The sequence below is a fragment of the Aythya fuligula genome, chromosome 15, assembly GCF_009819795.1.
Source record: "Aythya fuligula isolate bAytFul2 chromosome 15, bAytFul2.pri, whole genome shotgun sequence".
NCBI lineage: Eukaryota > Metazoa > Chordata > Aves > Anseriformes > Anatidae > Aythya > Aythya fuligula.
In genome coordinates this window covers 7447650-7473616 of record NC_045573.1, presented here as the reverse complement: position 1 = coordinate 7473616, position 25967 = coordinate 7447650, and the positions used below count along the sequence as shown (strand labels likewise).

The 25967-nt window shown below is 37.7% G+C and overlaps 2 protein-coding genes across 2 annotated transcripts; both read right to left on the bottom strand.

Annotated features, from left to right (window-relative positions):
• Positions 1–608: 608 nt before the first annotated feature.
• On the bottom strand, positions 609–3298 carry LOC116495434 (parvalbumin, thymic CPV3). Its single transcript, XM_032197889.1, has 4 exons — positions 3238–3298; positions 2732–2864; positions 2200–2309; positions 609–658 (listed from the first exon to the last, which is right to left on the bottom strand). The coding sequence occupies exons 1-4, from the start codon at positions 3296–3298 to the stop codon at positions 633–635; spliced, it is 330 nt and encodes a 109-aa protein (XP_032053780.1). The 3' UTR covers positions 609–632.
• Positions 3299–19011: 15713 nt separating this feature from the next.
• Positions 19012–21742, bottom strand: LOC116495451 (parvalbumin, thymic). Its single transcript, XM_032197914.1, has 4 exons — positions 21682–21742; positions 20757–20889; positions 20366–20475; positions 19012–19054 (listed from the first exon to the last, which is right to left on the bottom strand). Exons 1-4 carry the CDS (start codon positions 21740–21742, stop codon positions 19029–19031), a joined length of 330 nt encoding a protein of 109 aa, XP_032053805.1. The 3' UTR covers positions 19012–19028.
• Between the last annotated feature and the right edge of the window lie 4225 nt (positions 21743–25967).

The window sequence follows — 25967 nt, the reverse complement described above, 5'->3', positions numbered from 1 at the left end:
TCCGCATGAAAACATACAATTTTTAACTTCTCTTGGTTGGTTGATGTAAAAAAATACAGCTTGAAACTGCAACACTCTCATGTAGAAACCATTTCCTAGGCAAAAAAAATAAAATACAATAAAAAAACTGCTTTTCATTTTGAAGTCAACAAGAGATGACTCTTCACCTACCTCCTAGTTATATCTGAGCCCCTAGTCTTGGCCTAAGAACTGAGGGTTTTGAGGACTTCAAGCTTAATACAGAAAGTCTATTGTAGAGAGAACTCCCACAGAGTTCAATCAGATCTATATATGAGGCTCTGATAAGATTAAGATCTTTGAGAGATTAACACTTTCTGTTTAAGAATTCATATGTTTCCATTTATTGTTCAAAAAAAAGCAGACAAGTTGCAGTAAGTAAGTATTTTTATTGGATATTTTTAAGGGAAGTGTCTGGTAGAGTTTAGAACACGGTAAATGGTCCACACAATGAAAAAAAAAATCATGAATTAGTGTTTCATTATATTATTAAGTCAGTGAACAAATAACAGACACTGTCAAGATAAATACATAAGGGACTGCTGATTTTCAAGGTTTCGGAGTTTTTCTTGCAGGTTCATCCCGATTCTATCCTGTTTGGTCTTTTTGAACCTCTAAGATTGCACCATTTCCTGGAATTCTGTGAAAAATAAGACAATATTTACAGTAGAAATAGTAAAATAAAAGGATTAGGAGGAAAAGATTAATGGCTTATCAAGAGATTTAGAATCGAAATAGACAGAAAGCAATTACCTGATAAATGATCAGAATGGAAGAAACTTGCATGCAAGAGAGACATTGCCTAAATTTCCTGTTTAGGCAGACAAATTTAATTAATCAAACAACAGATGGAAAGGCAGTGATTTGCTGACATTTATAAGGAATAATAAGTGCCCAGGGTAGTTGTAGCCTTCTCTGCCTAATAGTTATTTTTGGCAAATTTAATGGAATGGCCAATGTAGAATCAGAATAAACAGACCTTAGGCAGGATTAAACATGAATCCTTGTGTCTTACTAGCTGTTTGTAGTGCTTCAGCAGTTGAGAACTGTTGATTTAGATGAGAGGATAAAGCTAAAAATGTGTGAAGCTTCATGTGGTATTGTGGTGTTCAACAAGATACCAGCATTAGAAAGGTTTTTTTAAGTTGTCTTCTGTGAGTTAAGAGCATCTGATCAATCCTGTCCCAGAAAGACTCTATTAAATATATAGATGGCTTCATAAATCATGTGTGGTTGTTCTGGCATGTTTCCTAAGGAACTGGATTTAATTCCTTCCAAAGAAGGAACAGAAGAGTCCTGTGCCCCTGGCGCAGTGAGCTGGGCAATCTGCACGGCAGCACATTCCCTGCGTGCCCTTCCCTAAACTCCTTTCACGCCTGCTGGGCAGCTTGCTTCTCGCGTGGGACAAGCTGCCGTTGGCTCCAAGCCTTTTTTGTGAGCATGTGCTTCCTATCCAAAATGAGACCCAGAAGGACAGTGTTAGGAGATGGTGAGGTTTTTGTGCTGAGCAGCCATTAAACCACAGCAGTGTTTCCAGGGGGTGGATGCAATCTGCTGCTTCCTAAAACAGCCGCTCCTTATCTGATGCGTAGCCCGGCACCGGAGGTAAATAACCTCCATCTGCACGCACAGCCTTCTGTGGTATCTCGTGTCGGGGCGGTGACACTCGATCATGCTGTTCTCCTTATTATGCAAAACTAATAGTCAACTGCATGCTGCTAGCTCCTGCACATTACGAGTGATTTCACTGAAACTAGTAGAATTCCTTTAGGGAGATACTGCTGTACATGAGCCTTTGTACGTGCTGGTGATTCTGCTCTGCAGGGCTGGCTCTTTTGTCCTCGTTTCACATGCGTGTAGCACGAGTGAACTGGTGATGCTTTACATCAGAGTAGGTAGGAGGAGAAAAAGGGAGCTGTTCCTTGCAAAGCAACTGGAAATCTATCAGTGGCGGTGAGGAAGCTGGGTAGGGTTTTTTTCTTTTCTTTTTGACTTACTCATGCATGAGGAGTTGAGATGAAGCTGTAAGGTCAGGTACCAGTTCTGCACTCACACAGGTCAGTACTGAGAGGGTTTCAGCAAATTAACTGGAGGTACATTAACGTGCCATCAATATAAAAGAGAATCACGCATCACTTACAACACACCTTGAGGATCTTAGTTATATATGGAAATAAATACCTTCGGCCCCGATTTTACCATCCCCATCGTGGTCTGCAGCTGCCAAGAAAGTCTTGGTTTCTGAGGCAGTTAACACTCGGGCTCCACACTCAAACCTCTGAAGGAAATACCTAGGTGGGAAGCACCTTTGATTATGATTTTTCAGGGCATACAATTTTTTGTTGGCTGTATCATCACACTGATAGCTATCTGTAAATAGATTATCTACTACAAACACTGGAGGGTAAATTTTCTTCATGTACAGTTTTGCTTTGTAAGTCCAGCCCAGATACATTGAATTCTGCCCGCTACCAAAATCCAGCCCCAAGGAGGTGTTGTTTTTTTTCTATACTACGCAGTAATGGCAGGTATTTACTAATCTATCTTTGACTGTCAGGATTGTCTGCTCAAATGCACCATCCACAATCTGGTGAAGGGTTTATCAATATTAAGCATAACCTGAGGCACCCCTTTATGGAACAGTTCTGGAAAGAAAAAAGTGGTAATTTGTGGATAGGCTCTTACTAGGCAAAGTAACCCAGAAAATCCTTACTTGAGCTCATCTTCCTCGATAAAGCCACTTTGGTCATTGTCAAGAATCCGGAAGATCTCCTTGAGCTGGCTGCTGGTCTTTTTAGACATCCCACTGATCTGAAAGAATTTTTTGGGACTAAAGGAATCTGGAGCTGAAAATAAATTAATAAATAAATTAACCCCAGACCACTATGTTTACTGCTCCTAAATGGTCTGAGGATGCAGCTTTGTTACTTTTTAATTGTTCTAAACATGAACAGTAGGTGAAGGCTGACAAAGAATACATTTTGCTATACTGCATAATGCCCAGGTAAACATCAAGAAATCAGGGCGATAGGTTACAAACAATCTCAAACCACCCACAAATTGAAATCTCATGAACAAATGCACTGTGACAGCTGCTACGGAAAGAGACTACAGAAGTCTGTTGAGTATGTGCTTGTTCAGTATGCATTTGGGACTGAATTAGACTTGCCATGTGTTACAGAAAATAATAGATTTTTAGAGTTTTAATTGTTTTCTCACCTTGGCAGTCCCGCAGAGCAGCAGCAATGTCAGAAGGGCTTAGAATGTCTGTGAGGCTCATGTTAAACCTGTTCAAAATAATATATTGCAAACAGATTTATGAAATGCAACTGCATCTTACAACAAATTGTTTTTTCTATGTTTTGAGGAATACTGGCTAATGATTTTTAAAGTTAGATGAACCTATTTGATCAGACTGAAATTGCTGCTGTTCCTAAGTAAATTAGAAGATCTAGTACGCTACTTCTGTAAAAATAGTACTGCTGAAATAATACTTCTAAATGAGATGGATCGCGTAAACAGTATTGTGAGTTGATCTACAATTTTAAAATCTTTTTTAAGCTATTACCTGCATCCTGGTTAAGTACATCATATTAAACTCAATATTGCCATCAATCTATCAATGACTCTTACTGAAGTACATGGCAGTTGGCAATACAAATAACAGTATAGACAGTGGGAAAAAATAAAGTCAAGAATGTTTGCTTCTGTTTTCTCCCCCAACAGTTCTGAAGAATAAAAAGAAAACATACTTATCTACAGATGGTCCATCCACATGTAATTCCAGCAATCAAAATTTTAGAGCAATGGGTATTGTACTTACTACTGGTGCAGCTCTACACAGTAACATCATTTAACCAATCTCAAGTCAGCTGCTCACCTTTATAGTTTGCTCAGCTAGGTAAAGGAAATAGAGCTGAGGAGATACCAGGCAAAATAGTATTGTTGGCTCTGGCTTGCCACTCTGACTTATAAAGGATTCAAAAGGTGACAATAACCGCTACTTAGGTTACTGTTTCATGGATCAAATGTTAGATTTGAGACCTAGCTCAAATTTCTTCCTTAACTAATTAAACTTTTCTTTCTATTTATATCCTAAGATAATATGGACAAGAAGTGCAATGTTTTTAATAAATCCACTTGGGATTAATTAAGTATGACTCTGCAATCAAAATATAGCCTTTCCAACTCCAAGTGTGCTAAAGATTTTCAGTTAACCTCTGGACCTTCCAGTTGCTTGCTGGAAGTTGACTCCAGCAGTCAAAACCTTATGAAATGGAACTAGGTTGGTTTCCTGAAGTCAGTCTGTCCTTTGGAGCACATAAAGGAAGTTGGAGATGAAAGATTTGAGGTGACAGTTCATCCTGACAAAGATAACTTGTCACTGGGGTGGAGGGAAGTGTGGCATAATTTAGGGGAATCTTTCTACAGTAGGCTTCATTTCATGTGTCCTGACTGTTTTCTAAATTACAGAGCTGTCCCTAGTCAGGGCTAGAACGGAAACCAGTGCATTCCTTGATGGCACAACCAAGTAACTAAGCAAAGATGAATAAACTAATGTTCTTAATCTTAATCTGTATCCTTGGAAGATTATGTATAATCAGTTGTTCTTAATAATTTCAATTATTTTAAATTATACAAAATCAATAATAGATTTACTTGAAATCATAGGAATCAGACTTTGCTATTGTGGTGCTTTATGGAATGTGGTGCTTTTACTCATGTATTTAATGTCAGTGAGAGAAGTCAGGCATAGCATCTGTTTATGTGAAGTTGGATAGAGAAATATAAATCACAAATAACATGAGAAAGCAAATATCAGTTAATTACAGTTTTACCGTTTTTTGATATCTCTTTTGTACAAAAAAAAAAAAAAAAGAGGTATAAATCACAAATAATCAGACATAATGATAAAACATCCCAAATACCAGCTGCATAGAAGAATGCTTTCTTCTATTTCTTTCAGTATGAAAACTGTTTATAGTGACCTGGAAGGACTCCTTCCTATTAGATATAAGAGGCTGAAGCCAATTAGAATTGTCTGAAGAAAACCAATTGAACAATGCTAATTTGTATATATTGAAGATCTGATCTCAGGTCTCTTAATGTTCTTTCCATTTAATGTTCTTTCTTTAATGTTTCCATTTAATGTTCTTTCCTCTTTGCTTAGTACAGTATGTTCATATTGCTTCCTACCTAAGATTTGCATGCTGTTATAATCTGCAGTAGGAATGAAGTGCATACCTGCTTTCTGCAGAACTACTTGGAAATAATTCCCATCCTTCTATGTACATTTTTACACTCCATTGTGAATTTTCTCCTTTATGTCCATCTCATGTTAATAAGAGATTTCACAAGTCTTCATACTGCTTCCCTTTGACGTATTTTATAACCAAAATGTTTTTACAGGAAATGATGTTTTGCCCTCTGTAATAATGCTATTGATTCTACTGAGAACAGAATTTCACTGCTGGACTTTATAGTAGCCTTCCTTTATTTTTACTTGCTCCTACACGCTGCTTGCTGAGCTGCTAACTTTGTATAAATCTTTGACTTGTCATACTTCACTAATTATTAAAAGCCAATGTTATAGAGGAAAATGAGATTAAGGTGAGTAAATAATACTCAAGTTCAAAATATGTCTGCAACTTATTCAGGCATTGTATTAAAGTGTAAGCAGCAAATGCTCAAAGAATGGCCTTGGGTTAGCTTATATTCTGTGTTGTGGCACATAGGGTTCTGAATTGTTTTTACATGTGGCATAGAGTATTCAACAACAGTAAAGTAATCAGAATGAGTGTTGTATTAAAATATGATGTCAGATAGAAGTGAGCTAATTGCTACAACAGGGTCATTATTATTGCTTATTCTGGGATATTGTAACGTTTGAAATTCAATGCTGAGAATGGAAGCAATGCTAATCCTGCCTGAAAGATGATTTACAAAAGCCTAAAACAGCTGAATTTCAGAATCAAGTTGATGTCACTGAATATTGATACAGGTGAGAATCTAGGGTTACTGGTATTTATTTATTCATTAATGAGACTGCATCTGAAGTACAGGTTTCCCTCTACTACAATTAGAATGAAATAATCAGGGATGACTATATTATATAAAGGGATATCTTAACTAGATAATCTGTAGTACAGCAAAACTATCTGCCTGCTTTCCTTACTTCTGGGATATGTGTTAAATTAGTTGATTGTAATCACTGTAGAGGCTCAAAAACTAAGAACTGTAAACAAAAATTTATATAAGATAATATGCAGGAAATGTAATGCTATAGAAAAAAATACTTATTCCACAAGAAGAGCAGTTGCTAGGTAATGAGCAGTTTACAGTAGTGCAAAATCTGATACAGAATCTGAGTATTGCAGTTTCCAGGAATGGTTGCACTTGTTCCTGCAAAGTACAAGAAAAAATATTTATTTTGTTTTGTTTGTTTGTTTGTTTTTGCTCTACTAGGGAGTTTTGGAAGTGCTGTTGAGTTTTTCTTCCTAAGATTTATGTACTTCCATAACTTACTTCTGTTGTTTTCCTCCTGAGATGTCTCTGCATGCATTATGCATTACAGGAATATTAGTGCCTTTTTTTTTTTTGTTCGTTTCAAACCTCTAGAACTGAACTTGAAGATGTAGTTCTGAAAAATACGGAAAGTTCATATTGTTAAGTTATTGGTAGGAATCTTCTACTTTTCACCTTGAAATAAATTCATTTTCAATGAAATCTGACAAAAACAAACAAACAAAAAAAAATCAAGTACCATTAACTAATTCACAGAGGAAAGTTGTATTTCAGTAAATAATTAACAGATTGTGGACTAGTTTTGTACTCTTTCTGTTCTGTTTGGTATAAAGTACAGTTAATTGGTAAATCAACCCAAGACATGACTTGAAGCAGATGCAAAGTAATGTCAGGAGTTGTCTCAGATGAGATCAGAGGAGAGGTGTTAACCTGAGACCTGCTACGGTAGTGTAAAGAGATGCTGTAGCAGCTGTTCTAAACCCCAAACAATTCCATCTTTCAGCCCTGGTAGCGTTAGGGCTAGAACAGTTGTATCATGATCCTGGATAACAGAGTCTGCCTTTGTAATGAGCTTGGAAGTAACTAAAACAGATACTTGTCGACCTATGTGGTTGGTCATGAATGCTGATGTCTCAGTGGTGATGGCAGAGAATCTCAGTGTGAATATAGCTGCTCTCACTGGAAAGGGTCTCTGCAATGACATGTGTTACATCTTGCTGCTTCAAGATGTCTCTCAAAGTACATGCTTTAATTGTGTAGAAAAAAAAAACACAGAATCTTATCTGAGTGGTCTGCTGGGTCATAGCTTTTACCACATTTAGCAAAGAGGTTTAAGAACATGGTTTATTATCTGAGTTTTATTCTATACTTCACATTATTACAATGAACGATGTAATCCAGGCCTCAGAAGCCTCAGTGACAAAGCTTTTTTTTTCCCTTTGCAGCAAGCAGAGGATATTACCCTGAAGGCTGAGCAGAGATCTGGACTGTTGAATCCAAGACACAGGACACATCCCACAGCACTGTGGGTCTGGAGCTAAACAGAGACAGGTATTCCTTGTTTGTTAAGAGCAGTATTGTGTGCACTTTCCCCAGTTCAAGTTATGTCCTTATCATTGTATGTAAATGAGAAAATTTCAGAATGATAACATGCTAATATTAATAACATAGCTAGTTCATAGAGAAGGTTCTGAACATAATACTTTTCCACTTAAAAAGCTGTCGTGGAAGATCTCTGCTAGCATTATATATGCTATGTGCTTGTCTTCAAATGCACTTGCAAGTGCTTCTGTGACTCAATAACACTATTTTCTCATTGTGACCCTAAACATAATCATCTAAGATGTTTTTGACTGCTGTCAGCATTATAGGTAGTATGAGATGGACTGATCTTTGAAAATCTAAGTTGTTCAGATTTTCTGTGTGTTTTAAAAGTAACTGTGCCCTAAGGTTAAAGACTGTCAAAGAATCTGGATGCTGCCTTTTGTGGCCTGTAACAGATCTGTACAGCAGTACTATACTGTTACCAAAGGCTTTTTACACATGGATGTATTTCACTATGACCCACGGAATACAAAGCCACAGTAAAATAAAGCAAATAACACTGAAGTGTTTCCAACTATTTCTGTGTTTCCTGCCTCTCCACATTGGTAACAGTGGGATTTCTACAACTGACTTCAGCAGTAGTCAATGATACATGGATGTTGTATGTGAGGATGTACCCTTAATAATGTATAAAGTAAAAACTACCCTATAAATCAGTTAACCTTATCATAAGCAATCACTGAATGTCATTTGTGGAACAGAAATGCCCTTCTAAGTAGAGGGGAAGCAGAAAAAATTCCATTGACAAAAGTCGACTGCATATTTAGACTGGTGGAAAAAGTTGCATAGAAATACCTGCTGAATATGGGTCCATAGTCCAGACCTAAGAATTTATCACTCCACTTCACTTAAGGGAGCTGACTGGGAATGCATGTTTGTAGTCACGCAGTGTTCTTTCCAGTTGTGGCCTTATAGGTGCAATTTGAAGAACTTTCTTAAAGCACAAGATAAACAGATAAAGGCTTTCCACAGTACCTGACAGCCTGTGTGAGTGAGAGACAGGGAGTGAAAGAAAGAAATTAAAAGAAAAAGTGAGTATTCTGGTAGACAGAAACAGCATTTTCTCTGCTGATCTGTTTCGTGGTAATGCTGAAAGCAGGGAAGTTCTAAAACCCTAACATTCTGGAGCAATCACTGAAGCTGTTATCAGATCTACCTCATCATTATTTTTTTTAGTGTCCCTAATGGAATGGTGAGTGGTGAAGTTATTGTAGATTTGTATAGACCTGGCAGAATAGTCAGCATGGAAGTAAGCGTGCTTAAATAAAGGAGGTGCCTGAGCTGTCTGCATTTCTATTAGCAGTTAAATTGGTACAATGCTTGAAGAAACTCAGGTGACCCGTGTTACATGCTGAAAACATAAAACATAGTATTAGATGAGATGCATAGCATTTTCTGACAATGACAACTTCTAGCCTTGCAATCAGATTGCAGTTACTAATTCCTCAGAATTTCATTAGTTTATTACTCTCCTGAGATGCCACTAAAATAATAAATGTGAATTTGTTGGATGGGTAATTCTTTTTTCACTGTTCAGGAAATTTCTATAAAATTAGGGCCTTGATTAAATTCATTAAAGTTAATGGAGAGATATCTGTTGGCTAATCAATAAGGCATGAACAAATTACTGAGTATTCATTAAAGTCATGTAGCATGCTTTAATTTTTGGTACTGTTGTAATTTCCCCAGCATTGTATTGATCCCCAACATCGTATTAATATTTTCCTGCTTCTCTGTAATGTCTTGCCATAAGCAGGTTATGCATCAGTACCATTATAGCATTAGCACATAATTTTGAAATTATGATTTTGGTCCACAAGTACTAAAACAACTTCTTAAATAGCTCCAAGAAATGCCATCTGAGACAGTCAGACAGGTTTTGGCAAGATTAATGCCCAAAGAAGGACCTTTCAAAGAGTTCCAAATCTTTTCCTTTCCAAATGGTAAAAGACAGGTTTATTTTGTCTGTTTGTGTGTTTGTGTGTTTTTTAGAGGGGTGTTTGTATTCAAATTATTTTTATCATATACGTAAGTCTAAAAAGAACATAAAGACTGTAATGCCTAGGTAAGTACTGATAGCAATTAGATAACTTCTGTAACCTAATTTGACAGCTGTGTGTATATTATGGCAAAATTGTGATAACATCATCACACTCCTACATTTTAACCGGAACCCTAATGTAGACAGTGCTCAAACTGGATGAAGTTCAGTTAATGTGAACTGACTGGAATTTTGCATTTTTCTCATTCCTTATTTACTTCTTGCTATTTCAATCTGTCTGTAAAGAAAAAAAAATCTTAATTTCATAGTAAGCTTTTTCTATGGTGCCCTTCATTTTACGACACCTTTTTCACAAATATTTATGCATTTACTTATCTTATGAGGTGTGGACATTGTGTTATGCTCAGTTATGAGATGGAGAAAAGCATTGATTACTCTGGGACAACATGCCCCAATGTGTCAATATGGAGGCTGGGACTTGAGTTTTCAAAGTGCTTTTTAGCTACTGTATCCAAAATGCAGCTCCCTTTGCCTGCAGTTACACTTCTGAGGGCTGGAAAACACTTCTCCTTCAAGAAGATTTCTGGGGAAAAATTAGCAATTTAGAATCGTGGTAGCAATTAATACTCTTTACCTTGATCATACAAGAACTGATTGTGGTATAAATTCTGTTGATATGATTAAAAGATGCAGAATCTCTGTTCTGGCTGTCTGTGTGCAGACTTTTGAGTCTCATGCTGAAAGAGAGAGGAACTCTGGGCTCCTGGCTCTGTGCAGGCGGACCCAGGCCATGGTCTTTTGTTTCTTGGTGCAATGATGTGTCTTCAAAAGACGTTTAGATGTAGAGCTTAGGGATATGGTTTAGTGGGGACTGCTAGCATTAGGTCAGAGGTTGGACTCGATGATCTTGAGGTCTCTTCCAACCTAGAAATTCTGTGATTCTGTGAAGTACAGCTGGTATGCTTCATATGTGATCTGCTGACTAACTTGTCTAGCACAGGGGATAAGAAAGGGCCTTGCACATAGGATTTGCCACAAAAGGGGATTCAGTGTCCTCAGTGGACCCACCAAAAAATATTCTCCTGATGCAAACCAGCACCACAGACCTTACTTCTGACTTTCATCCAGGTCCCAGATTCTGAGGGACAGGGTCCACTCCTTTGTAAAACAAAAATTTTATCGTTCTGTGTTCAGAGATAATTTAATCTGGCAAAACTGAGTCATAAACATAAGCGGACAGACGGGATACTAGTAATGTTCTGGCTTGAATTAATTCGAACAGAATACTGATTTAACTTCTTTCAAGTGGAGCAATAGTGCCATCAGGTGGACGTGAAGATGAGTTATTCCTGGCAGAACTGTAAATGTATTTCTGCTTCAGTAATCTGGATTCATCTTGATCCACTTGATCTTTTATTAAAATTAACAGCTTAATTAACACTAAGTCCTGTCATTTAATTAGTTTATGAAGCATAATCAGTTGCATAAAGAATGACGTAAAAACATATGGTTTATAAATACATCTCTTGAATATGCAAGTATAATATCACCAGTTAGCATAATCAATTTTTATACCCAGAAATTTTATTAATTCAAGTTTTTTACAGCATATGCTAGCTATTATGCAAATGTTGAAAATTAAATGGCCCACAGGGATGCTTTTGATTTCTCCTGCTCTTAACATTTTTACTAGGGTCTGTAAAGACCAAAATTCAGATGAACAGAGTGGACTCCCATTCAGTCTCCCAGTGGTATAACGAGCTTCTGCTTAAAACATTGGGGAACATTGTTTAAGTAGTACTTACGCTCTTATGCTACTTCATATGTTTTTTAGCAATACGCAGTCACGCGCTAATAATTGCTCGTGACCTTTCAAGGTACAAAATGTATAAATAAATAATGTGCTTCCAATGGGAAAGATTGTTCTTGGCACAGATATTAGTCTTTTTTTTTTGAGTGTATGTTAAGATTTGATGAGGGCTTGAAACTCTGAAAAAGAAAGAAAAGAACAGTAAAATGACACCATATGTTATAACTGCATCTTCAGAAAAGTATTTTCTGTATCTCTTATCTGATAATCATTCCTTAAATGTACCATATTGTGTACTCATAATAGATATTTAAAACATAAAAAATGTTGCATTTAAGTGTCATATCAATAGTTCAATAACAAAGCAATGAAATTATATACTAAGTTTTTATAAATATAAGCTTGTATTCCAGTTCTGAAATCTCTGCAGGTGAAAAAAGGGACTGACTACGTAGAGCTGTGGGCAAAATACAAACACAGTCCTGTGTTAAATCCTTTTTACGATGGAGCAGAGCTGAGCACCTCAGAATCAGATCTGTAACAGCCAGCGTAGGGAGCATGGCAGCTGCCTAGAGCTAGTCACTAGGAAGTCTCAACAGCAGGTATTACTCCATTCCATAAAGGGAGTCTTACCATCCTCTCCGATTTTACCATCTCCATCCCTGTCACCTGCTGCCAGGAATGCCGTGGGCTCAGCATCAGTCAAAGCTCTGGCACTGACTGAGAAGTTCTGCAGGAAAAGTCTTAAAGATGAGAGGAAAAAGATGTGAGACATACTTCAGTCATGAAAGCGTTTGGAGTTAGTTGTTGGTAATAGCTGTAAAAATTTAAGCCTGATTCAATCCTTCCAACTATTTCAGAATTTCTTTATGAAATCCTTTTGAACTCAGTGGAAAATCTTCCTTCTTTGGTGAGACTAAGGGTAGGAAAAGAAGAGGGTCTTGAATCATAACACATAAAGACGAATTTGATATATAAACCGGAAAAAAATAAAATTAAAAGTAAAAGTTTACCTTGGCAACTCTGTAGGCCAGCAGCAATTTCAGCTTCTGTCAGCAAGAGCCATGCTACTGTAAAATGATAAATAACATTAGGTAGAGTTCACAATTATCTTGTTCACATTGATCTTGCTCTATCAGCCTTTGACGCTGCCTCATGGGCAGCCAGGTTTGATTAGTGGGACACTTGGAATGTAGGTCCCAGCGCAAGCCAAGGGAGCTGCCCTGCAGGAGCAGGCTATTCCATCCGCAGTGCATCTGCTTTGGTGTTATCTCTAGTTATGGCTTCAGGTGCACAAGCTGAGGATGAAACCAAATGTATTTATAGAACCGCATGACATTGTGGAATCTTTGGTTATTTCCATGCTTTTTTTGCATGGATTGTTGGGATGACTTGAAAAGCTCCCAGAGGAAAGATTCAGTTCACCTTGCTGCTTAGTTTTTCGCACACCAAGAACAGAAAAATCTTTAAGGTCTGCAGAGTCCTCTTGACTTGATTATTTTTCAGATGACAGAGATAATGACTTATACAGATCTCAGTTAAGCTCTCTTGACCTTTTACAGAAGTCCTGGAGCCACGTGATGGCTCACATACCCTAGGGGATAAGTTACTGTGGCTAACAAGACCTGCTAGCTAATCAGATTGATATTTATATCCCAAAGGAATGTGCATGGTGTTTTACACAATATATGAGGTGGTGACATCAAAGTAAATCGTCTCACTTGCACTTATTTATAGTCTAGTGAGTGATTTTTGAGCTGTGAATGAACTTTTTTTTCTACTGAAATGATAGCTGCAAATGGACATCTTCATTGTAGATCTTGACTTCCAAGCGTCCAATCCTGACACTAATTGCCCATGAAGCATTACTCCTGTAATTGCCTTAATAATCTTCAAATAATGCTACGATGATACAAATGTAGTAAGAATAACTGACATGCAAGTAGAATCTCATGTAGATAAAACTTGTCATTGTAAATCAGCCCGAGGTATTTTTAATAAGCTCATACATAAAGGTTGGTTACCCAATTACTGCAATATGTACGTCAGACTATAAAAGTTTAATACTGAAGACGTTTTGCTCAGTATTAATTCACTACATGGTACACATTTTAAATCATAATAGTAAATGTGTCCATTTATAGTATGATGGTTGTCAGTCATTCAGCAGCACAAAGCACTACGCACCAGTTAAAGGTAAGAAGTGAAGATGTGAGCAATGGAATCAGTAATATTTGGTTCTTCTTTTCTGTATTGAGAAGATATATTTTCATAAGGATTTGACCACTGGCCAAGCACAAGCTGTAACTTTTTTCTTGCTGGGTCCTCCATTTGGCAATCTAATGAAATCTGTTCGAACTCAGTGGCCTTGAGAAAAGGCTGAAATTAAAATGGTGTAAAAAGCTGTGGGTGAACATTATACACCCACATATTTATAGATATGCATAGAGTACTGTTGTAGGTTTAGATAGTCTTTGAGTAATGCCATTACATATAACATAAATCCTAACACCTGGTCAATGTAACATAAAGCTGCTGTCTTTTCTCTCAGCAGTCATATACGTGGAAATACAGACAAAGCTTCATCTTGCACTTCTTAGTTTTTCTTGGATTGTTTCTTCAAAAGATGAAGTCAGGCAAGGAGTGTTATTCTAAACCTATGCTATATGGTAAATTTAACATTGTGAAAGCAAAGCTTTCTGGACTGTATAAAAGTAACTGAGCAAGTTATTTTTAAAGACTTTTTATCCTGAACTGGAGAATATATAAATTTAATGATCCAGTCTTTCTGTCTGGGAATCTAGTTTTGCCTTTGGGTCAAATTCCTAGGAAATAATTGAGAATATGGCATGGGATCAGAGATTCCATATAATTCTCTAATAATTGTGCTGGAATTTCTGAGCATTCAAGAAGCAGTTCTTGTCAGAAGACCATGCTGAGATTACAAAGCATTTATTGATACAACTTTTTGAGTGTTTATGTAGTTGATTAGAGTTTGCCTGTAGATGGCACCAAAGACAGTTGTGTGCAGCCATGAAATCTCCAGGATTATTTTGGATGAGAGGGAACCAAAAAACAATGAGAATGGGTTCACAGGTGGGCATTCATAGGGAAGGAATAGAAGGGGAAAGAACTGATATTTAAAATAAAAAAATCTAATTTACCAAACCACAACTGAAAGACTGCAAAATATAAATCTATATAGTTACCAATGTGGTAATTTGATTTTCTTTTCTGCAGCTTGATACACAGAAGCTCTGATTTTCTTGTTTTCATGAGTATAAGACCTGTTGATAAGCAAATCAAAAGTTATTGAGCAACCATATCCCATCTCTTCGACAGTGTGCTCCTTAGGCCTTCTGTGCAGAAAGTTTTCCTGAAAGTCCATACCAGCCTAATGTTTTCTGTGTGTGCTTGCAAGCAAAAGTAACGTGGAAATTCAGTTTCATAAAATACGAACACTGAATAAGTTCAGATTCCACTGCACCCACTTATTATAATGTTGTAAAAATACAAGCAACTAAGCATAAAAATGTTATGTACGTGTCTGTTCAGGGATTTAATCAAGATGTATCTATTTCGGTAACCCATTCCAGGAAATGAATCCAGCCTTGGCCCCCTCTGCCCACACTGGGTGAAGGGCTCCAGGCGCCTCTGATGATGCTGCATCAAAGATTTTCCACATGGGCTGGCTGCTAATTCAAAGAAGAAACTTTACCAGTCTGTGCATGTAACAAATGTTCTGACATCCCCTTGCCCTTTCTGTGCTCTCTCATTCCTCTTGTTAGAAAATGAACGCCAGATTTTGAACAGTTGGAGAACTGAAACTGAATCTGTAGTTTACAAATGGCCCTAGGTCGTGATTTCCAAATGAATAGTGTGGTGGTAAAATTACTTGGAGTATTCCCTAGCAACATAAGAGTTACTAGGCAGCCAGCTTCCATATATCAGGAGATTTTATCTTTGCAAGCATGGTTCTGCTCCTTTATCCCTTCTTTATCAGGACAAACCAAATTTTAGTTTGAGAGATGGTACATTCAGTGTCTGGAGCAATAGCCTGGGTTTTGAGAATAGGTTTCCAAACCCTGACCCGCCACATCCTTCTTGTAAGAGCTTGTGTAGGATGATCAAAATTCTTTGATTCAAAATGTATTGATTTCCCACTTTAAGAGAGCATAGTAAGTCTTTATTTCGCAAGAGGTATTGGGAGGATTAGAGATTAAACTGTTCCTAATGGTAACGAGGGGACTATGTATGCAGCTGAGGTGTGTTTGAAAACTCAGTCATTGGGCTCAGTGGGACCCAGATCTGCTGCTTGTGTTTTGGGTCAATAATGAATTGTCTTAAGTGGAGGTAAAACATATAAACAAAATTTCCTTCATGCTGGGAATTAAGAAGCAGTATTACACTGAGTAGGATGGAATTACTCTAGAAACCGAGAACAGATTATCGGTGTGTTATGCGGGGTGTTGTTAGATCCTTTCTGATTTGATGTAGCATAAACAATGTATAATAGAATATGGGTTTTAACTGTGTGCTCATCAGTGTTTTATTTGTGTACTTTATTCATAAAAGCTTGATGCAGAGGATTTAATCCTTACTTAGCAGGTTGATCAGAGAGGTTATAGAGCCTCCATGTTTGAAGATACTCAAACTCATCTTAGCGCAGTATGATCTAAGTTGGCCCTGTGGTCAGGGGATTGCACTAGTGACCACCAGAACTCTCTTGTGGCATAGGTTACTCTGTGATCCTGTGCCTTGGTTGTGGTAACATTGTGAAATCACCATTCGTCTCTTTGCTACTTAAGATGGCATCCATATAGACATCCTGCAAACAAAGGTTTTCTCTAGCACTATGGCAGTGTGAAGTCCAGAGACCACTCCTTGCTATTCCCTAAAAAAAAAATTGAAGGCCGCCACCGGCTGAACTTAAACTAATTTAAATGAACCTTCCGAGAAAATTTTACTTTACAGATGTTTTTATAAATTTCTGTAGTTTGGTGAATGAATGATGTGATCTTTCCTTTTACATCTGCTGTTTGGTTTATTCTGTGACAATATGCTACAAAGCAACGGGCATTAAGTGACAATTGGTACGTTCCTTGGGTGCATCATCTGGGATATAGAATAAAGGTTAAGGATGATTTTTCAGTTTTCTGTGTAGTCGATTGCTGTTGGCACTTACATGTCTGTGTAGTGCCATACTTGGTAAAAGTATGTCTTTAAATGGAAGATGAGCGGTATTGTTTTCATTTGTTAATGTCTGTCACACAAAAGAAGTTGTTTCCTCTTTTTGGAATTTATTCTCTTCTAATTTAGTTCAGCTCTAAAAATGTGCTTCCTAGGGCCAGCAGAAGATTTAACAGGGACCCAAGCATTGTTTTTGATGAACAGGCTATGAGCTTTTTTAAAAATTGAGGACTTAGAGTTTTACTGTAATTTCTTAATGAAATGGCTGGATGGCTTCAGTAAAATTTAAAACTCATCTTGTTACTGGGAGTTACTGTTTTAAGAAGGATGGATTTTCTGATGAAGAAAGTTCTCTAAGTTTTACTTAAAGTTGCAATATGTGTGAAAATTGCCTAATTCATAGAAGTACTTAATTCCCCTCTTGTGGCAACAGAAGGGACTGATGTACAGTTGTTTAACATCTCTGAAATGCAGGATAGTCTTGCATTTCTTGCATTCCACGTGAGACTTTCAGGTGTGCAACGAATAAAATGTCAGGCTTGTCACTTAGTGTATTGTGTGTGCCATCTGCTTGTGAATTAATGACATGATATTTTAATGATTAGCAGTGTGAAGAGCTAATGTGTGTGTTATATCTGTATGCTGCTGCAGGTCTGGATTGCTCTGGCTTGTTTCTTCAGCAGATAGGAAAATGAATAAGGTAAAAGGAACCACTAGTCTCATCATTATGCAAAATATTTCAGTGCTCTATTTAACAGCAGCTATAATTTAAGCCCAGATTTAACATCAAAGGCACTGGGGATAGAATTAAGATTTATATTCATTATAATTCTGCCAAGGCTTCAGTGAATCTGATTGCTAGAATTCCTCTTTTGCATTAACAGTCTTAAATCTGCCGAAGAGCTCTCTTACATGCCTGGGTATGAGTGAGCTGCACTTGCCTCACATAATCATCTCGCAATTCATAGAAATGCCAGCACTGAATGTTACATAAAAGTTCCAGCAGGCTTTGTTTCTGCTCTTCTTCAAAACAGCTGCCAAATTATGTTATAATTATCACCCAGTTTCAGCAGGGAGGATTAAAATGACAGTCTACTTCTGAGCTGGAACCAAGTCATGGTAGATGGGAGAGGTCTCAACTAAATGTTGATGGGGAAATTTCCAACCCACTCATCCAGAAATGCACAGCATCTACTCAGTCTACTGAACTCTGCATTTAGCCATGAATAATATTTACTTTGTTCGTTAATGAAAACAATGCTCTAACTAGCTCTAAACCATGTAAGACACTTACCAAAGGAAAGACTAGTTCTTTGTAATTTTCATACTTACGTAAATTGCTAATATAATGGGTTATATAGATGATTATTCATTATAATAAACGAAATAATTGAGTAATGGCTGTTACTTAGCTGCATAAGACAGATAGTATTTGTACTCTGCTTCACTTTAAGATAATCAAATAGCAAGGCTGGCTGTTTTTCATCTGTAGTGAACACAGACATTCACAAATGTGACAAAGTATTATTGTTCAGTAGGTATGAAGAGGTAACAAGCAACATGCTCATGATTAACAAAAAAAACCTCCAGGCCTGGCCCATGTCATCAAGGCAGTGTGACTTGTGACAGTGTCAGATGTGGGATTAGAACCTTCTCCTCTGTCTCACAGCTGCCTTAGGTTTCATGAAAGATAAATCTTCTTGAGGGAGAGTTACGTTTTAGGTTATAAACACTTTCTGACGATGTATGCTGTAGCCTAGTACTTCATTTTGTAAAATTACCCACAAATTTATTCCATGCTTTGAGCTATGTGTCAGCTCCTCTTAAATTTTTTCTCAGAGTCTCAGGTCTGGAACTGAATATAAATTATTTTTGGCTATCTTGTTAGCATTGCTTTTCCTAAAGGATCAGAGAACTAAGTAGAAATAAAACTCAACAAAATCAGGACAATTAAGCTTTCAAAGATGTCATATTGTTTAAGAACATCAAAACTGTGTCTGGCAAGTCAGCATGGTAAAGTACAGAGATGGAAAACCTAAACAAAACCAAAATAAATTAAAAAAAAAAAAAAAAAAAAAGCTTTTCCCCAGATTTTTTAAATGTTTCTTTTTGTCCCATCTTCCAGCCATGATTTCAACACTAGGAGTAGTTGAAAATGACAAAGTGCCTTCTTTACAATGGAAACGTAACAATGCCGTGTCACCAAAACATCTGTACGTTGCAAGATTTCTCAGCAATCCTGTGTGTGAACTTGGTGTACGGGGAATTGCTAATGCCTGAAACAATATAAAAATGTACAAACACATGCTGAGTGCGAAGTGCTTGTTGGACGAGGTAATTGGAAGAGTCAGTCCAAGGCTGCCTTTGGTCTAATGCTGCTTATGCCTGCACCAGAGATTGGAATTCTGTCAGGAAAAAAAAAAAAAGAGAAAGGCAGGGAATAAAACTAGATGAAAGTGCTTATTAACATCCTTAAAAAAGGTAGATAAAAATGTCCTAAACTCCTAGCCATGGAGGGCTCCCAAAGTTATTATAACACTGCACAAGCTACTGCTAAACTGGGATTCTGGGGGCGTGACAGATTTTTCACTCCTTAAAAAGAATATGTGCAGAGAGGAGTGTAAATTCATATTTGTAGGAAATCCTGAGTTAAAAGTAAACTATCTTTAACCCATTTACAAAATCTGATAATAGCTAAGGCTGCAGAGAATGAATTAATTAGGTCAAGCCTGTAGCTTTCAATGTGAGGGTTTTTTTTTTTTTTTTATTGTATTACTCAAAAGAAAAAATATTAGTAGTGACGTAACTTCAGAATGGGAAATTTGATGGTTAATATCTAAGCGTAATATAATGCTCTATTTGGGACTCATAAACAGAAGCAGCAAAAGCTGCTGCTGAAGCAAATTCCTCCAACAGTGTCTCTCTCTCCTCCCAAACTCTGGCTAAGATTAGCACGTGTGTCTGTTGGAGTTATTGCCACCTGTCCTAGTTCAGCTAAGACAGCCCTGTTTTCAGTGACTTCATCTCTAATACATGATGTCTAATGCCCTATTTTCCTCTGCTGCAATTTCTAAAAGAAATATCCTGGCTGGTTCACATCATCTCTGTGAGGTTTCGTGAGGAATTTGATTTGGTTTCTCACAGGACTGCCCAGTGAAATTTGCAAATATCAGATAGTTCTCCAGCAGAAAATTATGTGCCACCTTGTAGCAGTTCTAGATTAAAAAAAATAATAATAAAAAAATACCAGTGTTACTTTACTGAATTATCCACTTGGTAACACTGGCCAGCCTTGGAAAGTGGTAGATGAATAAATTTATGTAGTTGGAAGTTGTTTAAAAGTGAACGTGGCATATGACCAGAAGTGCAAAGCATCCACTGCTGAAATGAAAATGCAGAGAATGAACAGATGTTCAGAATGTTTTAAAAATCCCTCACAATGAGTCTATGGATCAGATGCACTGTAGAAATTAACCCCAAAACTGTTGTTATGGGTTGAAAGAACAGGTTCTACAATGGGCTTAAATGTGCTTTTACTGCAATAGAGACCAAACAGAAATAAGGCTATGAAAACAAAGGATTATTTGCTAGTATAAAAATTGTGTCAGAAAGTAGCAGGCCAAATTGCTGTAATGCATTCTTCATTCTACCATTTAAACACAGCTAAATGCATGCATTTTAAAACATCAATTCAACGAAATTGCCAAAAGTCTGACCTTCTACTCCAATTTTGCCATCGCCATCAATGTCACCTGCAGCCAGAAAAGCCTTGGTCTCTGAAGCAGTGAGGACTCTGGCACTTGAAGAGAACATCTTCAGAAACAGCCTGGAATTGAACAGGGTAGAGTGCTGTGCTTGAGTTTTGTTCTATTAAATGACCTTGGCATGTTGGTATTTCTGATTTTCTAACTTAAATTCATGCCAAAAACAAACAAACAAACAAAAACGTAATGCTTGCTCTTAATTTCTGATGAAGTCCACCCAGATTCAAGGAAAGGCGAAGTACTGCATTTTGTTTTAAAAATAACAGCAAGGTTCTTCTAGGGCACCTAGAATGTTCAAAGGTTTACACTGTTCAAAGAAATATATCAGCTGAGCAGTACTTACTGAAGCTCTTCTTCCTCAATGAAACCACTATTGTCTTGATCAAGGATTCCAAAAACCTTCTTTATCTGATCAGGGGTTTTGCTGGATAAACCAACCGTGGAGAAGAATGACTTGTAATTGAAGGAATCCGCAGCTGGAAGAAACAAAAACCTCTTAAACGCTTTCCCCTGAAGTTGCTCCCACTGGATGTATTCCTGGGGAATATGTATGTCTTTTCTTAAAAATCAGCCTGCTCCTGTTCCTCTTGTTCCCCAGTGTAGCAAGGAAGATGATGTAGTGAATAGTTTCCCTTTTTAATCACTCTGTGCCTGTGGCCACATATCCTTTCAACTAGTTTGACATTTTCTGCTACAATGCACATCCTGCTAAATCAGGATCTTTGCGATCTGTGTCATGCAATTAATAATAAATATTTAGAGGGTGCTGCTGTGGCTTGCAGACCAACTCCTAACATTGCATGTTCACTTTTGCTTTGGTGAAGAATTTGATAGAAAGTTAAGTAAGCTGCCGTCTCGAACTAGCTCGCTGAGCATTTGGAAATTAGGCTTGATCCTGCCAGGGAAGAACTCTAAGAGAACTGAGACTAGTCATTGATTCACAGCTGGTGATTGGATTCTGCAAGCTGTGGCTTTTTCTTTACATTTTGAAGGACGAGGATAGCCAGTTACATCTTCGACAGGTTTAGAAATTGAGAGGCAGCTTGGTACTAACTGAAGCTGTGGCCCTTTAATTGCTTCTCTGTGTTTCGGGGAATGTTACCCACCAAATGTGCACTTGTAAGACTTTCTGAATTCAAGGGGCTATACTTTAATGTAGCCACAATGAGATCTCACAGGGAAGGAATCTAAGGGGAAAATGACAGGCATGCCATCTTAAGACATAAAAATGATATGCATCTTCTGGCTGAAGAGAGACCATTCCTTACCCTGGCAGCTGGAGAGAGCAGATTCAATATCTTTAGTAGAAAGAATGTCAGTGATGGCCATTGTTGAACTGTAAAATAAATTAAATGTGAGCTACTTAGTCATTAAAATGACTTCTCTACCACTTTCATGGCTCTATTTGAAGTTGCTGCTGTGACAGTATGTGATAGGGGAGACATTATTCATCTAATTGTAAGGGGAGCGTTCTGTAACAGATGTCTGCAGCAGGTGCTTCCACTTAAGGCTGGGAAATGAGGGAGGAATTCTGCATGCGGGAGTGGGGGGCTTCTGGAAGATCTGATGCCTCTATTGCACTGGGAGAGCAAATCAAAGGTGGCTAGCACCACAAAACTTCATGAATTCTTTGTGGGTTTTCTTGGAGCTGGATTATTACTCAATTAAATTCAGCATATATTTACAGTATAAGTAAAAGATAGGGCCAAGTATGTCCCCTAGAACTACATCTGGAATAAATTTAATTGAAATTAAAAACATAAATCTGACATTATTGTCTATAAATGCAGTGATCTTTACAAGAATAAAAATAATAGTGTAGAATGAACAATAATCAATTCTTTTCAAGGAAATCTAAAATCAGAGGGTAATCTTCTGTTCAGCTGCACGCAATAAATATATTGACATTCTAAATTTGGTCTGCTGGGCTGCTGCATCATTAAAAGACTACATTTCATAATAGCTTTTAAAAAAGAGTCTTAATTATGTTTTGTTGTTTGTTTGTTTTGGTGTAGATGGTAATAAACCAGATTTTTATCCACACTTTGGCATTTCAGTATATTGAACAGTTACTGAGAGTTAAATATGAATCGTAATAGAATGGTGGAGGCATTTTCTTATGATACAGCAGCATTTGACAGAACATACTCTTTGTTTCAGTCAACCACCAACAGCTGCAACAGTCTGTTTGCCAAAGTAGTAGAAAATGCTACAAGGCCTGAATTTCTCAGTTATTGTAGTGTGAGTACAGCATCAATGCGTCTGCAGTTTTGTAGCATACTCCAGTGCAGACTGGGTGCAACTTAAAACTTGCAATGTTACTGTGAGGTAGCTTCATGTTAAGTAAGGAAGAGGGACTGAGACATAGAAAAGTTATTTCTGCAAACCACAAGAGAACAGAAATCTCTTATCCTGAATTCCTAACTGATCTTCAACAGCATCATCCATCCTGTCTAAGTTTGGAAAGCAGTATTGGTTAGAAGGAAATCAATGCTGGTAACTATTTATAGTCTGTACGTTGATTTGAGATCTACACATTGGTTGAAACTTTGCCCAGAATATTAAAGAGATGCCTCCGTACCTGTTTGATTGCAGCAGAAGAAATTGTCAGTCTTTGCAGTTTCTTTCTGAATGTCTCAGGAGATCTAAGGAGACAATGGGACAAATCCGTGTTGATGGCAAGGAGCACTTCTCCAGCTAAGGCAGATAAGTTACTTCTGTTTTGCTAGCAATTATTTGGTCCCAGTGGCTTCTTGTGCAAAGTATTTCCCCCTCTCAGTTCTAGGCAAGGTAATCTGGAGCTCTGCCATTCACCTAATTCTCACTGCTGACAGGATAAAAAATGGGGAAGCGTTGAAGGAAAAACTAAAAACTGCAGCATGGTCTCAGCTTTTGTGAAGGGCACCGGTCTGTCTTTTTGCGTCCTGCAGTCTGAATGCTGATTCTGTTCTATGATACCTTGTAAAGTTATGGCACACTGGAAGCTGGTATAAGAACGCATATTTCAATTGCATAGGTGCTTTCCATTTAGGGAGCATTTTGCTTCTGCGTTTCTGAAAGCAGAGGGTCTAATCAGCTTACCTTTGTGGTCGTCTTGATGGGATAAGGAAGCCGTCTGGTTGGGAGGAAAGTACTTGCTGTGTGGCTCTCCCAGAGCTGAGCTTGCATATATATACTTTAAGTTGTATACCATATACAGATTTTAGATTTCAGCGTCACGAAGGGGGAATGGTGTCAAATGAACTTGCCTAACTAATCATCTTGCACTATTTTTGTCTCAAGAGAATACATACGATATTTGCAAACGAAACAAGATAAGCGGCTACATACACGAAACAGACTGAGTCATATTAAATTTCTTCTGATTTAAGCAGAAAATACCAACTTCTCCACATGATGTAGGGCAAAGAGGAAAAAAACACCCTATCTGATATGCTTGATCTGAGGAGTCAGATCAAATGAAGCGGTACTAGCTTCTGAAGATATGCCTTTAATGTTTAAATGTAATGACTTGCTATCTTATCTGTAGACGCTGCATGTCATAGCGTTTAATCATTAGAGAACTAAACAGAAAAAAATTAAAAATATCCTGTTCAAATACTGTTTGTGTAGCAAGCCATTTAGGGAAAATAGTAGTCAGATTGTCTCAGAATGTCTGGTTTGCTGTCATTAAAAAAAAAAAAAAAAAAAAAGAAAAAACCAACAGTGAATATGTTGCTACAGGAGGTAAAATAATATTATGTCAATCCATGGGAACAGTTGGTTGGGGGAGGGTATTTAGTCTGGTATGTTTCCAGAGAAAATCTTAAAATTCTGTAAGGTTCTGACATCCTGTTTAGTCGCGTATGTATGAAGCAAAGGGGTTGTGATCCACCCAGCTGTCTCAGACAAAAGCTCCTGAGCCCTACATGAAAGATCTTTGCTTTTAGAATAGAGAGAAAAATTTTGATAGCAGCATCACTGCAGGGAACAATGTGTGAGGAGTGTCTGTGCAATTTGGTAACCTACCTTCTGATCTCTTTTAAGTAACTCATTTTTAGGATTTTTTTTTTTCTGTTGTGCTGTTTACAAGTGTTCCCTTGTGCTTTTAATATTTTTTTAAATAGTGGAAACAACTTGGTATCTCAGTTTTCTTTCATGAACTGTGTAGCCTAACTGGGTGAGGACCCAGTCAGCTTGGATCTCATTTGTGGTTTCAGGCAGCAAAATACTAGAAAACAAGTCGTGGATGAGAGTACAAGATGGCATTATGGCCAGGGGTGAGGGATGGCAAGGGATGACAGTGCAGTTGGCATCACAGCCTGAGGTGGTGGCACAGTGAGATGTGACAGTGCAGAGACTGTCGTAATGTCGGAGGGAGTATCAAAGCCTCTTCTGTTTCAGAAACATTTCCCTCTAAGATGAAGGGCAATCCTAACCAAGCACTGAGGACAAACACTGACAAATTGCTGTGTTATGCAGGAAAAGGGGCAAATGGGGTGTCTGTGAGACCTTAGTCCATCTGACATTGACAGCAGCTGATGAAAAATAGACAAAAGACTATTGTAAAAGTATGTAAGGAGGGGACATTGCTTCGCTTACTGCATATAAACACTCAAATGTATTGCTACAAGATTTTTTCCTGTTTAGTTTTCTTTTAACAGATTCTGTATGTTTGTCCTCCATCAAAAAGTTTCAGAGTCAGAGATAATTGTCATTAGGTGAGGAACTGTTGGTTAAGAATGGCTGTGGAAGATAGCCAGTTTTCCCAGTTTTTGAATGGGTTGCTGACCAACTGGTGCTTAAAAATTTCAGGAAGAATTTGATAGATAGATATTTAATCCTGGCTCTTGTTGCCACTAGTGACATCTGGCAGAAGGGATACAAATATCACTATCCCCCCTCAAACCGTTCTAAGAAATGACTTATTCTACATAGGAAAAAATTCCTCACCCTTGTGCACACACCACCCTTTTCTCCCCCTCCAATTCAGAAAATTGCCTACATAGTGCCAACAACTGATGCGAAGTAAGTAGGGCATCCAACATAAAAATCGATGGCATGATATGACCTAATGAAGCTAAGTTAAGAGGAAGGCCAAATTCTGCTGAAACTCTTGGACTGCAGGAGTCTACATGGGAATTTGGGCTCTGGTGTCTATTTCAGAGAATGTATTTGATTTTAGATGCAATGGCTTCTCATTTTGCCTAGAGCTAATTCCACATATGTTAACCCCTCGCCCCCACTCTTCCCTTTAAAAATAGCATTGATTGCTGTTATTTCCCTTAATGCCTGTGGACTCCTGCCATTAATTTGAACTTTTGTACGTGCATCACATAAGGATGCAATCTTTAAAAGTGTGCTTTGTTTTCTAAGAGGCTGTAAGAACGTGATTCCTTTTGCTCTCTGAAATTTTAAAGATAAATCATGAACATCAAATGATTTATGGCTCTAGTATGCTTAGCTGCACTCAGACTCCAACGAATTTTGGAGTCTCTTCTGCAGTGAGATTGGGGGCACTAGAGATCCAGAACATGTGCGCTGGCTGGCGGGCTGAAATGCACAAGGATCATGT